The sequence below is a fragment of the Octodon degus genome, unplaced genomic scaffold, assembly GCF_000260255.1.
Source record: "Octodon degus isolate 3935 unplaced genomic scaffold, OctDeg1.0 scaffold00033, whole genome shotgun sequence".
NCBI lineage: Eukaryota > Metazoa > Chordata > Mammalia > Rodentia > Octodontidae > Octodon > Octodon degus.
Genome location: NW_004524609.1, coordinates 5,348,732 through 5,366,408, shown reverse-complemented (window position 1 = coordinate 5,366,408; position 17,677 = coordinate 5,348,732). Strand labels below are relative to the sequence as shown.

The window sequence follows — 17,677 nt, the reverse complement described above, 5'->3', positions numbered from 1 at the left end:
CAGGCAGACCCGGAGGTGTGGCTCCCCAGATAGCACAGCTCAGCCCGCACTGCCTCTCCAAGCCTGGAGTTTCTCTGCAGGAACCATTGAGAGGTTTCCCAGCAGCCTGCGTGGCTGAGCTGGAGCGAGGCCAGCCCGCAGGAGTCCAGCGGGAGCCAACTGGGAAATCACAGTTATTAGGAGGGCACTCTGGAGATGGGCGTGGAGGTGGAGGGACTCTGGGGAAGTTATGGGGGGCAGGCGGCTAGGTGGAGTGCGGAGGGCGCAAGGAGCTGCCGAGCCTGGGGTTTGCTGGTGGCAGCTGGCAGCCCTGGCCTGTGCACCCGGCCCGCGTGTCTGCTCCTGACCTGGGTAGTGGGTTCAGCTGTGCTCATATTCCCCCCAACATCTTGTGTGGAAGTCCTCACCCCAGCACCTTAGTTGGATAGGGGGTCTTTATGAGGTTGCCGACACACACAGAAGAACAGGCAGGACCAATGGTTCTGGCCGAAGCACCGCCACCCGACTCTATCGCTCATCTGAGAACACACCCCAGGACGAACCAGGGGCCCTATGCCAGTGTGAGCCCGCCTGGTCTTGGGCTGCTTGTCCACGCGTGGCCTTTCTTACCACCCATAAGTCATGGCGCCCTCCAGGACAGCCATCTACCCTCCAGTTACCACTGTATTAATGCAGGCAGGCTGCTATAACAAAACCTCCTAAGCTGCATGTGGTTCTGGAACGTTCACACTCCTTCCCCCATGGTGCCCTGCATTTGCATGGCATGCCTCCTCTGCACCTGTCCTGACTGGGGCAGGCCCTGGATCGACACCCTGCTCCAGGGCTCACCCCTAGAATGTCACCGCCACCTAGGGGGTCATCTAACCTGGAGCATCAGCCAGTACCAAGTCCAAGAGCCTTGTGATGAGTGGTGTCTGGAATCGGTGCTTCCCTGCCACACTCTGGCCCAGCAGGCTCAGCTTTGAGAGCATTCTGTACCCTTCTGCCTCCCGTGTGTGGGGTACGGCAGTTTAGAATCGGGAACCCTAGCCAGGGAACAGGGTGCAAAGGTGTGTGTAACCCTCCACTGACAACACAAATCCTGTCTGCTCCTGGGGTTCCTGTGAAGAGCGAGTAGTGGTATAAATGTTAAGTGCTTAAAATAGGGCCTGGCCCATAATAGACGCTAAGAGACTACCTGGCTGTCACTTCCGCCCTGGGTAGGCACCCTTCCACCTTCTCCTGCCTGTCAGCCCAGCAGATGCCCTGCCACCCTCTCAGGTCTCTGCCTCCTCTGCCAAGTCCCAGATCATTGCTGGAAAGACCTTGGCCGTGCCACTTCCGTGCTGGCCCGGGTCACTTGGAAAATGGTCGGTGCGTCCTGGAAATGTAGCCCTCCCGTTCTGCTAGGCTGTCTGCTCCTTCCCTTGGGCGCAGGGCGGGATCCGAGGTCCCAGGTTGCCGGCCAGCACTTCCAGGAAGGCGCAGGGCGGGTGAAAGGAAGGTGCAGTCTGCTCTTGGCACTACAGCGCCCCCTCTACGGTAACACAGTCCGTTGGCCCTTGGGCCAGGCCTGGGGGCCCCTTTTCACAGTGCCCAGACAAGGCAAGCTCTCTGATATGGACAAGTTGGGAGACGGCCACCTTAAATTATCATGAGGTTCAAACTGATTGAAAAATACTCCTCAGCTCATAAGACGATTTGAACAAAAATGCCCAGGTGTGGCTCTTGCCTTTGCAATCGTCTCTGGCCAGACAGCCTCAGGCTGCGCCCCCTACTGGCCACTGGGCTGTGTCTGAGATTTGTTTTGATTTTCAAAAGATTTATGGATCACTCTCTCTCCCTCTGCCCCCTCCATCTCTCCTACCTCCATCCCTCCCTCTCTCCCACTCTGTATGTGTGGGGGTGGGGCTGGGGTGCCAAGATGGGATCTGAGGTTGCCCAGGCTGGCCTCAAACACTCAATCATCCTGCCTCAGCCTCCTGAATAGCTGGGATCATAGACATGCCCTACTGCAATGTGCAACTGTACGTATTTATGGGGCATGGTGTGACATTTTGATATGTGCATACAAGTGCAGCGGTTAAGTTGAATAGAGTACCCATCAGCCCAAACTCCCTTTCTTCATGGGGATGTCCAGGGCTCTCTCCCACTCCTGAATTGAGTTGGGGATCAGCATGGAATCCTCCGGAATCGCTGTCTACACGTCCCCCACAGAGGTGTCTGTCCCAAACATGGGCTCCGTGCCTTTACTTCCTCCTCAGCTCCAAGCTCCCCTCAACTTCCAGACTCAAGTTCACAGCGTGAAGCCCTCAGACGCTCCCAGCCCACCGGTCCCTGTCACCACCTGCCGTGACACACATGCGCGCTTCTCCCGTGCTGATCTCTGCTCACACTCCGAGTGGGAGCTCAGTGAGTGCGCAGGCTCCTTCCTCAGGCCCGGCACCCACTGGGAGACCACTGGGCGCTCGGTGAAAACAGCTGAGGAACGAATGAGGAGGACCGGTTCGCAAATGTATTGTTGAGGAAGGAAGCAAACAAATGAGCCGGCAGGAAGATTGCTGTGGGAGATCAACGAATGAACGGACCGTGAATGCACAGAAAATGCCCCCAGCACATCCTCGTCTGTTACGTGGTGTCATTAATCCTGTCCTAGAGCTGGAAGGAGCCAACCCACTGGCTTGCCCCTCGCCTTCCCAGCTGCACCTTCTCCCCGGGCCCTGAGGTCCGCCCTTGCCTCCTGCTTGCATGTAGGGAGCCCCTTGGCTACGTCTAGAGTCAGCTCCCGGCCGTCCTGGGGAAGGAGGCAGCTGTCTCGCACTGCCCAGACCCTGCTCTGCTCCGAGAGGCAGCTGCAGGTGGGCAGAGCACTGGCCAAGGAGTCAGGTTCCTGTGCCCAGAACCTGTGGGGCACACAGCAGGTGTTTTGTAGGAGGCCGCCGCAGTCTGGCGTGGCGCATGCGCACTGGGCCTTTGACATCTCTAAGTCTCCTTCCAGCTTCAGGGGCGGCACAGAGGGGTGAGAGGGTGAGAGGTCCGGTGTGCTGGGCACATCGCTTCCACCCTTGTTTGAAACCTGGAAGGGAGCACATGCAAGGGCTAGATCTCCAGTGATCATGCCAGGGCCTGGGCACAGGCACAGGCCACGACTCCCAGAAGACATGGAGGAGGATTTGAGAACTGCCCACCCAAGAGACAGAGTCTAGGAACATTTATCCCCCGGCTCCCATCCCATCCTCTCTGCTCAAAGGTCACAGGCCAGATCCCCGCAGAGCGCGGTTCCGCAGGCAGCCTACCTGTACTGGGAGGAGGGGACAGCACCCGAGTAGCGCGCCTGCGTGCTGCAGGTTGCCATAGCAATGAGACTGGCATGAAAGGTGGGCCCAGAGGGGCGCGTGGGGCAGGGTGTCCTTACCATCTCAGTGGGCGTCGGTGCCGCTGTTGAGGGCGGGTTCAAGGGAAGAAATGCTTTGCAGATGGTAAGGAAGTGGGTGAAGGAGCGTCCCTGAGTCCCCAGCCAACATGCTTCTCTCCAGGACTCCCTGAATTCCGACAGGCTCTGAAGTGTGTTATGGAAGCTTATACCCTATGCCAGCACCATGAAATGACCTCAAGGGGTTTCCCTGGTCTCACACAGAAAGTCTTATCCCTCTCAGAATCCCTTGTGTCCCTGGGGCAGGTATATCCCATTAATGGAGCAGGAAGTCCAGAGAAGAGGAGGGAGCATCTTTGGCCACGCTTGGGGAAGGTGCTGTGCTTCCGGGCGCGGAGAGTTTCCCAGCAGCCCTAGAGGAGGAAGCAAGGCGCTTAGAGCCATTAGGAGACCAACAGCAGACAACTTTTGACCTCATGTTTGGGGAATGTGTCAAATTTTTGGCTCAGAGGTGGGAGCAATGTCGTTCATTGTCCGTGAAGTTAAAGACAGCGTGTGCCCTGCTGTCACACCGGGGACTCGCCCTTACAGACTGGGGTGGACATGCTTCCTGCCTGTGGAGAAGGGAAGGCACGTCCCAAGCCAGCGTGGCCTCGTCTTAACTTGGATTACACCAGGTACTGCTGTAGTTTAGATCTAGAATGTTCCCCCAAAAGCCCATGTGTCAACGGCTGGGGCCCTGTTGAGAGGGAGGTGGCAGAACCTTCAGGAGGAAGGGCCTAGGTAGAGGAAGCTAGGTCCCCAGGGGCCATGCCATGAAGGGGGACACTGTGACCCTGGCCTCTTCCTCTCTTTCTTTGCTTCCTGCTTGTCGTGAAGCAGCTTCTCTGCCCCATGCTCCCACCATGACCTACTGTGCCGCCACAGGCCCACGCACTGTGGCCCACGCATTGTGGCCACATGACTCTGGACTGGGTCTGTGAGCTGAACTAAGTTAGAGCTGTTGGCCCCCGTATTTTGTTACCACGGTAGGAAGCTGACCAATGCAGTTGCCTTCGCAGATACTGGGAGCTGGGACTAGAGCACATTTTCAAGGGCAGCATAGTCCAGCCCAGTACGGTGCTCCTCTCTGGTCTCTGCAGCAGACCTTGGCATATAAAGAAGGAGAGGTAAAAAAAGAGAAGAAAGAAGGGAAATGGGCTGGTGGAAGAGGGTCTGCAGATTGGGTGCGTTCAGCCTACCCTGAAGCAGAATCCCCAGTGGTCAGGTCCTCTCTAGAGGGAGAGCCCCAGAAATGGAAGTGACCATTTCACGCACAGTTGAATTTCTGTATGCTTAAATAAGGACAGCTGAACAGGCACCAGAGTATATTTTTAAAAGAATTAATAGGAGCCAGGAGTGGTGGCACATACCTGTGGTCCCAGCACTTGGGAGGCTGAGGCAGGAGGATGACTGCGAGTTCAAGAGCCAGCCTATGCTACATTGTGAGTTCAAGGCCAGCCTGAACTACATGGTAAGACGTTGTCTCAAAAAAAGTTAATAGAGCTAGATGTAGCTCAGGGATAGAGCACTTACAAACACGTGTAGGGCCCTGGGTTCAATCCCCAAAACCACAAATACATAAATAATGTAGTTAATATTGTTGGACCAAGTGAATTCCATTTGCAATTTCTATTAAAAAAATAATAATACTGCAAATGTACAGTGGAAGTTACCAAAATATATTGGCAGAATGTTTGGAGTATTTCTGTGCGCAAGCTAATGTTCCAAAAATTGAGTTTTGTTTTGAGCCTGAATACATAAATATGTGATATCCTTATTTCTGCCAAAGCACATTTTTTGTTAGCATTTTTGATGTTGGAGAACTTTTTTTACTCCTCTAATTTCTCTGCTGTCTCCTTTTAGGGTTTTCAGCAACTTTTGGATTGATACCAGCTTGTTATTTTTTGTTTGTTTGTTTGTATTTTAGGGCAGGGTCTACAGGGTGGTCAGGGTCTTGCTACTAGATCGGAGCCGTAGTGATCCGCCTGTTTACAGCCTCCCAGGAGCTGGGATTATAGGCGCACACCACCACGCCCAGTCTCAATTGCTGTCTCAGCGCACCCTGGGGCAGGGCTGGCATGGCAGGCCTGGGGATCAAACCGCCAGCCTCTGGGCTAGCTTGTTATTTTTGAATTTGAAAAGTTTTCTGAAAACTGAAATTGTTAACTGGACAGATGTTGGTAATTATTGCAAGGTGACAAGAGCATGTTGTAAAGTGTGTAGCATAATTGCATTTAAAAACTAAGCGATGATGGCCAATCTAGAAACCAGTTTGGCCCTCTCAGAAACCTAAACATGTCACTGTCACGTGACCCAGCCCCAGCAGTCACACTTGTGGGCATTCAGCCCAGAGAACTGAAAGCTTGTACTCACCCCAAAGCCTGCGCATGAATGTTCATAGCAGGAAATAACAGGTTTTCTCCCGTGGGCGAGTGATTAAACCAGCATCTCTGCTGCCAGGGCCCACTCAGCAAGGAAAGGAAGCGACTCGGACCAGCCTGTGTGAATCTCAAGAGAGTTAGTGAGTGAGAGCAGCCAGTCCCCAAAGGCTACCTGCTGCAGGGCTCCATGTGCAGCACATTCCTTCATCATCCAAATGGGGAGCGCATAGGGGGCTGCCTCAGGTGCAGGAGGGGCTACCACGGGAAGGAAGTGTGCGTGGTTGGAAAGGGACCAGAGGAGGGGTCTTTGTGGTAATAGCACTTGCTGTCTTGAATACCAGTGTCACCATCCTGGACCTCATGCTGGGGAAAAATGAGTGACAGGTACCGGACATCTCCATAGTATTTATCGCAATAGCATGTCAATCTACAGTGATTTCAAAATAAAGTTTAGTATTTTAAATACAGGTGTTTTGTAAACTACAGACTTCTTTTTTTTTTTTTTTTTTTTGAGCCTTTTATGTAAATGGGGTCAGGGATATAGCTCAATGGTACAAGCACCTGCCTGGCAAGCACAAGGTCTTGAGTTCAATTTCCGGTACCAAAAAACAAACAAGTAGGTTAAATGGAATGCAGCCCAAGACCATCTGTACTCATAAATTAATTAAATCAGACTCCCGTATGTGAAGATCATATTGTCTCCCTCATACGAGAAGCTGAAAGAGTAAATAAGACCCAAAATGTACAATAGGAAAATGGAAAGAAACTGCTCAAGCAGAAAGATAAACTAGGATGGGAAAGGAGAAAAGAAGGAAGTGAAAGCAACAAATAAAATTATACACACTCACCCAAGATAGTTTCTACTTTCTCTTAGTTCATTGACAAGAAAGATTTGTGCTAACAGTGTTTGGACAATTAAATGCCTATATCTTGTACTCTGAGTAACTAATTGGAAGATAACAAGACACAGAGTATTAACCATTGTTATTTTCCTTTTATCTTGTTTGGAAATTTTGTTTCTTTTATCTTTATTTTTTTTTCTTTTATCTTTAAAATAAAAATTTTAAATAGATAAATAATGGGCTGTTAGGTGCAGCTCAGTGGCAGAGCTTGTGCGTAGGATGAGCAGGGCCCTAGGTTTGATCCCTGGGACCCCCCTCCCCGAGGAACGGGGGCGAACCCTACGTCATGTGTGTGGGTGCACGCACGAAGGGAGGTGTGGGAACATGCACAGCAGACTTTGCAAGTCTTCCGCAGGAGAACAAATCTGAAAAGAGAGATTATTTACTTCTTTTCAACCTTTTGTTATTTGACTTGTTCCAACAGGCAGGTGGGACTTGCTGATTTTGTTCAGATCCAAGAAGTAGCAGTAAAAATGGTAGTGGGGGTGTGGAGCTCCCCACCAGCCCCGCCTGTTTTTGCGGAAAGTGCCTACCCCGTATCTTCATAAACTTTCCAAGTCTGGGGAGTGGGAACCAAGGATGAGGAGAGGAGTGGGGCTTCTTCGACCTCTCTGAACTCACCCCCCCCACCCCCGCTGTCCTGAGGCCAGGAGCCCCTGCGCTAATCGACACCCACAGCTCTCCACTGACACCGCTGCTCATGGAAGCAAAGACAAGTGACATGAGGGACGGGTGACTAGGCCCTGCAGCAGCAACCTCTCCTGGACCAGCACCAGGGGGCTGAGAACCATCCTAGCGCCTCTCAGCTGTTTTATACCACTCTCCCAACATCCGTAGGAGATAAGGCTGTGCCTATACAGATGGGAAGACAGGGGAGAGGGGTTAGCTCTGCTTTGTATGTACTCCTGAGACGCTTGCACTATCTCTCCCGCCCCTGACCAAGGCCAGCTGAGCCACCACTGGCACTCAAGGTCCAGCGGCCTTCAGGAAACAGGGTTGTTCCCAAGCTCCTCACCTAACTCTTTGGAGATAGCAGCTAAGAGAGCCCAGCAGATGGAAAGCTCAGGGAAGGGCAGCTGGTGTCCAGCTTGGTAGGATTGCCAAAAGATGGGTGTCGTCTAGAACACAGCCTGACTCCAACACAGTGCTTCTGACTGACTGTGAGGTCAGGCTGAGCTGTTGGAGGCTGGCAGGACACTGAGCAGAAGCTGGAGGAAAAGACTTACGTGGGAACGCCCCCAGCACAAGCTACACAAGGGCACAGAGGAGAGCTCCTTATTCTTCAAGAATTAGGAGGCTGCTGCAGATATGAGGGCATGAGAGTGACATCCTGTGTGCCCCTCCTCAGTGCAGGCAGGAGCTGGACGAGCTGGAGAAGATTCTGAAAGGGAGAATTTGCCTGCCCAGCGACTAAACAACCCCAGGGTCCTGCCTGTGAGTAGTGGGGAGGAAAAAAAACCAGACAGAACACATTCCCAGCCTTTCTGGGACCACCTCTCTCTCGCTCTGTCTTTTTTTTTTCTTTTTTTCTTTTTTTGGTGGAACTGGAGATTGAACTCAGGCCCTTGCACTTGCCAGGGAAGTGCTTATTCTGCTGAGCCATCCCCTCGGCCCTGGAACCTTCTCTTGCTCCGTGTCCTCTACCTTGAGTGCCACTGAGTGAGGGGGTTAGCGTCTGAACCGACTGTGCAGATTCAATGCCACTCCTAGGGATTCACTGTACTATGTGAAAGAGAGGGGGTGTCACAGATGGACAGACCCCTACGCCCGCCTCGCCTTTGTCAGCCTTGCTTCTCTGACTGGAGGGCCCTCTTGACCTTTGTCTGAGATCTGTTACTTTCCAGGGCCGGCGAGATAGCTCAGCAGACTAAGCTGCTTAGGCAAGTGCAGGAACCAGGGTTCGATCCCCGGTCCCACATGTCACACTGGCCCTGTCCCTGGGATATGCTGAGCCGGCGATGGAGCCTGGGCATGGTAGCACATGCCTGTAATCCCCATGGTGTGGAGACTGCGAACAGGAGGATCACTACTAGTCTGAGCTGCATAGTGAGAACCTGTACCCGATACATAGATTTAAAAAAAAGAAAATCTGTTACTTTCCTCTCACTGCTGGGACAAAAAAAAAAAAAACCTGACACCCAAAGTTAAAGAGGGAAAGGTGTATTTAGTTCAGTTCGCAGCAGCTTCAGGCCTGCTCAGCTGGCTCCAAGGCAGAGTGGCGTGTAGCAGAAGTTGATGGCAGCAGAAGATAGAGAATCTGTCTGTCCTTATACCGTATGTGGGCTACCCGCCCTAGGCTAGGGCGAGCGCTCACACCCGTAAACGCAGCATCAGACCACAAATCAGTCACAAAGTAGATTCAGCCCGCTCCCCGTGACTGCATGAGGCTTTGGGGTGACATCCAGACACAAACTGTAACACCCTGTTTTCCATCGACAAATTATTTGTCATTTTTCTTTCTTTTTTTTTGTTTTTTGTTTTTTGTTTTTTGGTTGTGTGTGTGTGGCCGGCTCAGCCCACCCTGAGGGAGAGGCTGGCGCAGCATGGGGTGCTGGGGATCGAACCGCAGTCCTCTGCGCCTGCCTAAGCTTGCCTAAGCAGGTGCTTTAGACAGCTGAGCTGCCTCGCTGGCCCCTCTTTGTCATTTTTCAAGATGAGGCTGTAGCACCTGGGGGGGGACCCCTGCTGCCACCCCAGGAAGTGCTGCGTGGCGCCTCTTGTCCTGGCGGCTGTTGATGGCTATACCATTTACTCTTGCGGGTGTCCAGACTGGGAACATAAGAGGCGTAGTCTCCTTTGAGGCTTCCTCTTGTCACCAGGTCACTGAGGGTTCTTTTGTGCCATTGCGAAGAATTCACAATGTGGCAACGTGCAGCTCACTTGACATTAGCATCTCCCTTAGAGTTCGCTTTGAGCGCTGGTGCCTCGTAACTCTTCCTGTTGCAGCTTTTTTTTTTTTTTTTAATTTAGTGCAGGGTCTATAGGGTCTTACTACACAGATCAGACTCATAGTGATCATCCTATTTCCAGCCTCCCAAGCATTGGGATTACAGGCACACCACCACACCCAGTCTCAGTCACCATATCAGTGTGCCCGGGCGTGGGGCCAGCATGGCGTGCCCAGGGATCGAACCCAGGTCCCTGCATCTGTCTAAGCAGGCACTTTAATCCGCTGAGCCATCTGGCTGCCCCCGTTACAGCGTTTAACCAGGGCATCCTCTCCACCACTGTTCCCTGCTCGCCTGCTCTAGCATGCCCAGCTCTCTTTACTGCAACCCGCTCAGCCTGCTGTACTTGAGATAAAAATTGCAAGCAGGGCTTCTGCTCTAGAGGAAGCCCTGCCGGACAGGTCTGCGGAGTGCGGAAGAGCAGGCCCTCATGCGCTCGGTCTCCCGCAATGCATGGAGCTACTGGGGGTGCTAGGTGGGGTCCTCTGGAGGTCGCAAGGTAGAGACATCCAGCGTGCTGCTGGAGGCATGTGGCACGGCCCACGCTGGAGCCTGCTGCATCCCAGGCAAGCCTCCCCTGGCGCGGCTGTGCACACCTGCGGCAGCCGGCTCTGCCGCCGTGACAGCTCTGCCGAGTGTGGGAGCAGTGAGGGCTTCCGATGATTGACAGCTCCCGTGCTTTTGCGCAAACGGGGGTGGTGCGCTGAAGTCGCAACTGGCACTGTCGCCAAGGAGTGTCAGGAGGGCCAGCTGTATCCATCAGGACCCACGAGGGCTTGGGGACTTCGGGGGTGTCAGCAGTGGGCCCAGCTCCTTCTGCTTCCAAGCTGCTAGGCCACTCTGGGGGAGGCGAGGACCACAGGGAAGGGGCATGACAGCTGGCAGTCAGGTCAGATCCACATTGGCTGTAGGGTGTAAAGGAAAGAGTCAGGGACCAACCTCATTCCCACCATGCGTGTTTTCGGTGTGTGCCTGGTGTCCGCAGGCCGGCACTGCCGGAGCAGCCTGCCTTCTCTCGTGCGGAAGGCCTTCGCAGTATTACACACGCAGTCGCTGTTTGTGGAATGAGAATGTTTACAGTGTTCTTTTCCTCTCCTCCCCTCCAGGGATCTACAAAGGGCACTGCTTCCGGATCAATCACTTCCCAGAGGACAATGATTACGACCACGACAGCTCAGAGTACCTCCTTCGTGAGTACTGAGAGTCCCTTGTGCAGGTGGCGGGAGTGGGTGGCAAGGGGGCCGCTGGAGGAGGCGGGAAAAGGAGGGTGTGACAGGGCGCAGCCATGCTGCTCGGCTTTGCGAGCTGAGGGCGCGCCCTCTCCTTTCAGAAACTGAATTCTGAGAGCAAAGTTTTACACAACACAACCCTGACCATTGGATGTCTGAATGAGGTCTAGGCTCTAGGGAGCCCAAGGCCTGGGCAGGCTGGCAGACTTAGGCCAGCTTCAAGAGTGGATTGGCTGGACCCAGTGCTGGGGCGAGGAGATATAAAACAGCCTTTGCTAAAGGCCCCTTCCCAGAGGGGAAGGTCTCCCCGTGCATACTGTGCCCTGCCGGGGTGAGGCTGGCACACCTGCCCTGTACACACCCCAGGATTCTGTTCTTGAAAAACCGAATTCCTTTGCAACCAGCATGGGCTTCATGGGTGCTTGGTGCAGGGGGCGGGGACAGAACAGCCTCGAGGCGCCTTTGCACCTGGGACCCAGCGCTTGCGCCTGCGGGCCGCCCAAGGCCCCGCCTCAGGCCCCGCCCCAGGCCCCGCCCCAGGCCCCGCCCCTCCCCCAGGCCCCGCCTCAGGCCCCGGCCCCAGGCCCCACGGCTGCTGCTGTGCTGCGCCCAGCCTGGAATGCGGACACCCTCGCAGCACGCGCTGAAGCCCCGAGAACGAGCCTAGCCCCACATCTGAAATCCACCCGCTACCCCTGGAGCTCTGGGGGCCTCCCTGGGGAGGGGCGAGGAGTGCAGCCCCGGAGGGCCCGGGCGGAAAGCCAGCAGCATGTCTGTGTTGTCACCTTCCGCGTGAGTCAAGAGACAGAGTTGCTCAGCACGGCACCCCGGGGCTGGGGCCAGCGTCGTCGTTCGCAGACAATCGATACCCGCGGCCTCAGAGGGAGCAGCTTGCTCTGCGCCTGCATACAGACCTTTTCTTTTTTCTAAGAGAAAGCATTTGGCTTCTGAGTCATCTGGCGAAACAGAATAGCGTGTCGTTCACATGGTGCCCAGGCCATGTCAGGCTGCCCCAGCCAAACCCGGAAGCTGAGCTCATTGGGCCAGAGCGCTGCGCCCCGCGTCTCCTCCTCCCCTGCCTCCGGTCCCCTGACCCTGCTTCCTCAGGGCGCCACCTGACCTAGGCCGCTGGAATCGCAGAGGGCTGCTACAGATAGCTGTGGAGGGTGCGCGCTGCACAACCTGGGGAGTGTCACCTGCGTAGGTGGTGGTGTGAAGGACATCCTTAGGTTCCTCAGCACCCAGGGGACCGGCTGTGCAGCAGGATCTGAGACCCTTGGGAAGAGATGCAGCCTCTTCATCCCCCTGCTGGGGGAAGGAAACTAGGGCAGTAACTCTGGGAGTGACACCCTCCTCCAAAAGCCCGACTGGAACCCTGATGCTTCTGTCCACAGCAGCTTCCTGAGGGCAGGGTGGGGAAGGGTTCAGTGAGGGTCTGCAGGGGCACACGAGGAAGGGGCCCATCCAGTGGCAGTCCTACACTAGGGCTGCTTGAACTCCTCCAACCGTGAGGGAGGCCTGGGGACACAGCCACACCCATTCACAAGCCCAGGGACACGCACGGGAGACAGGGTGGTAGCTGCTGGCCTTTGGTCTCTAGCAGGAGGTGGACGTGGGGAGCAGGAGGCTGAGCTGCCTTCCCAGCAGGGAGGTGTCTTTCCACAGAGGCAGAGATATTTGGCCTGGAAGCTGAGCTTTTGTTTCTGATCAGCCTTTCCCTTCAGAGAGCAGGTGAGCTTGGGGGCAGAGCCAGCGGGCAGCCCCCTGAAACAGCTCAAGGTCACAGTCCCTACCTGGCCTGCATCCCCGGGTCACTCTGTCCCGAGTGTCCAGCCTTCTAGGGTCTGTAGAACATCAACACTGCTGATCTCTAGAACATGAAGACGTACAGGAGAAAAATCTCACTGGGTGCTGATAGTTGTGGAATGTGAGGGATCATCTTCGTGGACCTACTGTGTGCCGGGCACTGTATTGGGCCCCACAGGTACAATAGCAAAGAAGACAGAATTCTGTCATGCTGGTGGTGAGCAGGGCTGCGGAAAGAATTCTGTGGCAGGGGTCCCTACTGGTGTCCTGTTATAGAGGCTGCTCAGCTATCTGGGTGGGGAGCACCCACAGATTCAAATCCACAGGCTCACATTTTGTCTTGGACAATTCAGGGAGAAACCTACCCCTGAGCCATGCATTCTGAAGCCTTCCAGAGAAGCCAGGCTTGCGTCCTAAGTTATGTCATTGTCGCTGAGCTCCTGAAGGCCCCTGAACTCTTGCAGTGTCCACGCTGGTATATATACATCCTCAGCTCAGGATTTTTTTTTTTTTTTTAATTTCTCTTTAGTGTATTTGGTATAGGGTCTCACTACACAGCTCGGACTAGTAGTGATCCTTCTGTTTTCAGCCTCCCCAGCTCAAGGATTACAGGCGTGCACCACCATGCTGGGTCTCAGGGGCCAGTACAACACACCCAGGAGCAGGGTCTGTGCGGCATGTGGTGCCTGGATCAATCAGCCCAGGATTTGACCAAGTTGCTTGCCCACGCCCTGTCTGCTGGCTTTCCTGTGCCCCCTGCTGGCTCCGAGTTTTCCTACTCTTGTTGCCCTGAGCCTGGCGCCACCTTCCAGGTCCTGCATTCCCAGTTAAGTGGGTCAGTTCAGTGCTGAGCTAGAGTGCTGGTGCACCAGCAGGTATTGGAAGGTGGTGTCCACCCTCCCTTCAGGCATACCGTCACCGGGGTTTGGTCTGGCCAACCAAAAGTGGGCTGGACTCCACTCTTCCCCACGCCTCAGCCATGTGATGCTCCAGACCCTCGACCTGCACCAGGGCCCATCCAACGCCGGCTGCCACCTGCATGTCCAGACCAAGTCTGTGTGGCTGGCATGCCTCCCCTGGGGGGTGGATGGAAGGCTCTGAGCCAGGCCTGGGCCTCAGGTAACCTCACAGCCACCAGACTCCCTTCTCCCCGCTGCTCTGACCTGCCTGCAGTCCAGCATGCAGGGGAAGGTCCCGGCCCACCTCTAGCCAGCGCAGCTCAGAAACACATTGCAGAAGCACATCGGAAGTCCAGCGGCTGCGCCTGCGAGAAGACAGGAGAGGACTCGGGGAGGAGGTAGCGCCGCACAGAAGAGCTTCATTTAGTGCCTCAGACAATCCCCCATCTGTGAAGAGGGCATACCCGGGTGGGCGTGCAGAGCAGAGACAAACGCAGCCTTCAGAAGCTCCGAGGCCCGAGCCAGTCAGCTGGCCCAGGCGGGGCCTCTGCCTGTACCCCATGACTCACTGTCCCCTACTGGGCTCACCAAGGCCCCCGAGGCCCGATTTCTATGGAGTCAGGCAGGCATGGGGAAGGCTGAGCTACAGGCTCCTCTAGTCCTGCCCCTCAAGCCCTACTGTGTGCTCTGTGCACTCTCCCATAACTCTCTGAGGGAGCGTTCATTTCCCAGGCGTGCTGTAGCGAATGATCACAAACTTATGTGGCATAAAGCAATAGAAATCGATCCTCTCACATTATGGCGCCCAGAGGTCCAAACCGAGTCAGGAGGACCCAGCCCCCGCTGCTGGCTCCAGGATGGCTCTTTTCTTGGTGGCACTGGCACTTCCTGGCCACATCATTACTCTCTGCCTCCATCTTTGCCTCTGTGTGTGTCCTCTCCGGTTAAGAGCTGTGTCCTTTCTTAGGACACTTGTCATTGAACTTAGGGACCCACCCGATTCATCCAGCATGCTCATCTTGAGATCCCTAATCATACCTGCAAAGATCTTTTCTCCAGTGAGATGACATCCACAGCTCGTGGGCATAAAGCCCTCCTATATAGGGAGGTGCCCACCCTTAGAGGTTGGTATCGTTACCATTTCCTGGCTGTGACAGAATGGGTTCCAGTGGAGCCTGAAGCTGTCTGCCCAGGTCCCCTGCTGGTCAGTGGCAGAAAAAGGGAATGAATCAGTTGGATGCCCCAGTCCCCACGCTTCTCCCTGTGCCCACCTGCTGCCCCTGTGACCTTGTGCATGTGGTGAGCTTCCACGTCTTCATCTGCTCCCAGGATAACGATGGTGGTGGAACTGAGGCATGTTAGGGATATCACCTAGGCAGCATGTGATGGCCAGGCCCCACGCAGACCTTCCGTGCCCCAAACCAACTATGGGACACTGGGATGACAGCCCTCCACCCCTCCCCAGTTTCATTTTATGAGGTTTTAGCCAACTGCAGTTCAGAAATATAAAACAGTATCCGGGCATGGTAGTGCACACCAGCACTCTGGGAGGTAACTGACAACGGCAACTTTGAACCAAGCCTGGGCAGCCCAGCGAGACTCCGTCTCCCAATGTAAAAAGGACTGGCACTGAAGCTCAGTGGCCCTGAATTTGGTTATTCACCTCGTAGGACTTGTGGGGAAGGGTCCAGAGATAAACACTTCATGTGTTTTATTGGTTGGTGGTGGGGATTTTTTTTTTTTTTTTTTTTTTTTTGTACTGAGAATTGAACTCAGGACCTTGAGGCTAGGTCTTGCTTTGTAATTCAGGCTGGCCTTGAGCTCTCTATGTAGCCCAAGCTGGCCTCCAATTCATGGCAATCTTCCTCCCTCTGTCTCCCAAGTGCTGGGCTTACACATTTTAAGTAATTTTATTTACACTATATTTGTGTAATTGTTCTATTATTGATTGTTGGCAATCTCTTACTGCACCTAACTTGCAAACTTTATCACAGATATGTACATAAACAAAAACACATGGTATAAAGTAATGCCTCAGCTCATGAACCCTGCTGTTTGCCAACAGTTTGGTTTGCAAACAAAAGCACTCAACAAAATTTTGCTCTGTTCACAGTCTCCATGTCAGGGTCAGACACCACCACTGCCATCTTGCCCACCCAAACACAAATGCGGCCATGTTCCCCCAAACCATAGAACAAACTAAGTGTGTAAACTGAGGTACCACAGTGTATAGGGTTCACGACTCTCTGCGGTTTCTGACCAGGCCTCCACAGATTAAAGGGAGAGCCTATACCACGAGCCATGGGACAAGTGGCATTTTGGAAAGTGGCTCATCCGAAGCCAGTGCCAGCAGGTCACAGAGCAGGGTCAACATGCCGTAGCTTCTCCTGTGCCGGAGACCTGAAGGAACTTGCCCAGTAGAGACAGGGTGAGGGCCCAGGATGGATATGCGTGGCCTCGGAGTACAAGAATTGGTGTTGCTCTCCGCCTGGTGCTGACACCAAAGTGGGTGTTAGAAGTTACAGGAGGATGTCTCCAGGGCCTGGGTGAACACCACACCTCTTCTTAGAGAGGTCTACAGCACTGACCTCGAATGCTGCTTCCCAGGCTCCCAGGGCGGCAGAGACTGTGTCCTGGAGAGGCCTCAGCCTTGGTGGGTTGAGAAGAGCTACATGAAGCTGCCGCAGCCCATGGCTGTTACTGTAACCTCCCAGGGCCACTGAGGGACTCTGCTCCCTCCCAGGGGGCAGAAGTGTGAACCATCCTCCAGGAAAGGCTGTACAAGATGTGGGCAGATGTGACCCTGAGCCACTTGGTGTCTCAGAGTGTAAACCACAGGCCTGGGGCCATCACTTGCCGCCAGTCCAGCTAGCTCAGCCTGCCTGGCCTTAGCCCTGTGGTCCACATCCTAATGGACATCTCCATCCCCTGGGGAAGCCCTAGAGCTGTGGAGCTCCCAGGAAATGGTCATGGCCATGGTCAGCAAGGACAGCCGTTCTCACTGCCCTCTCTGCTCTGTCCCTTCCCTGGTGCAGGTATCGTGCGAGCTTCCAGCGTCTTCCCCATCCTCAGCACCATCCTCCTGCTGCTCGGAGGGCTCTGCATCGGTGCTGGGAGGATCTACAGCCGCAAGAACAACATCGTGCTCAGTGCCGGCATCCTCTTTGTAGCTGCAGGTGAGCCACCCACCCCAGTACCCCCACCAAGGAGCTGAACACCCAGAAGCACACATACACATGGTCTCCACTGACCCGGTGCCTGCATCCTAGTGGGAAGCCAAACCACAATTGCCATGCATGGTGAACTTTAAAAGTCCAGGTGTACAAGCCTGGGGTTCTTCTGCTTGACAAGTTTTCCTTTTGGGATGACAGTGTCTTGGGACTAAACAGAGAAGCTGGGTGCCCACGTTATTATTGTACTAAACGCCACTAAGTTGTACGCTTCCAAGGGGTTAGTTTTATATTATATGAATTTTACCTCATTTAAAAATAATAGGTGGGGCTGGTGAGATGGCTCAGTGGTCTAAAGCACCTACTTAGAACAAGCTTAGCAAAGCAAAGCGACCACGGTTCAATCCCCCAGCACCACATGCCAGCCAGCCCTGCCCCCTGGTGGGCTGAGCTGGCCACAAACACACACACACACACACAAATTAATTAATTAATTAATTAATTAAAAATAATAGGTGTACAGAGTGTGACCAAAGCCCCGCTGGGTGCTTTGTGGGCTTGTAACGGGGGCCCGGCTGAGTAGGGGTCAAGGAGGTTCCCGGGGAGCCGAGACCTGAAGGAACTTGCCCAGTAGAGACAGGGTGAGGGCCCAGGATGGATATGCGTGGCCTCGGAGTACAAGAATTGGTGTTGCTCTCCGCCTGGTGCTGACACCAAAGTGGGTGTTAGAAGTTACAGGAGGATGTCTCCAGGGCCTGGGTGAACACCACACCTCTTCTTAGAGAGGTCTACAGCACCTGCAGAGGTTGGCATGTGCGAGGGGGTCCTGGAGATGCCGAGGTACAACGACACCTAGAAGAAAAATTTGTTACCAAAGTCAAGAAAGGCGCAGCTAGGAGGGCAGGGCCAGAGGCCCGCCTCCAGCCTCCGGTCCCCCTCCTGTTGTTC

General features: G+C 54.4%; 1 protein-coding gene across 1 annotated transcript in view; it reads left to right on the top strand.

The window, feature by feature from the left end:
* The window catches only part of Cacng4 (calcium voltage-gated channel auxiliary subunit gamma 4), a 59,806-nt gene that overhangs the window by 39,522 nt on the left and 2,607 nt on the right, over positions 1 to 17,677 (top strand). Inside the window, exons 2-3 of the mRNA XM_004630037.2 lie at positions 10,732 to 10,815; positions 16,595 to 16,735. Of these exons, the coding sequence (XP_004630094.1) occupies positions 10,732 to 10,815; positions 16,595 to 16,735 (225 nt within the window). The remainder of the gene's footprint in view (positions 1 to 10,731; positions 10,816 to 16,594; positions 16,736 to 17,677) is intronic.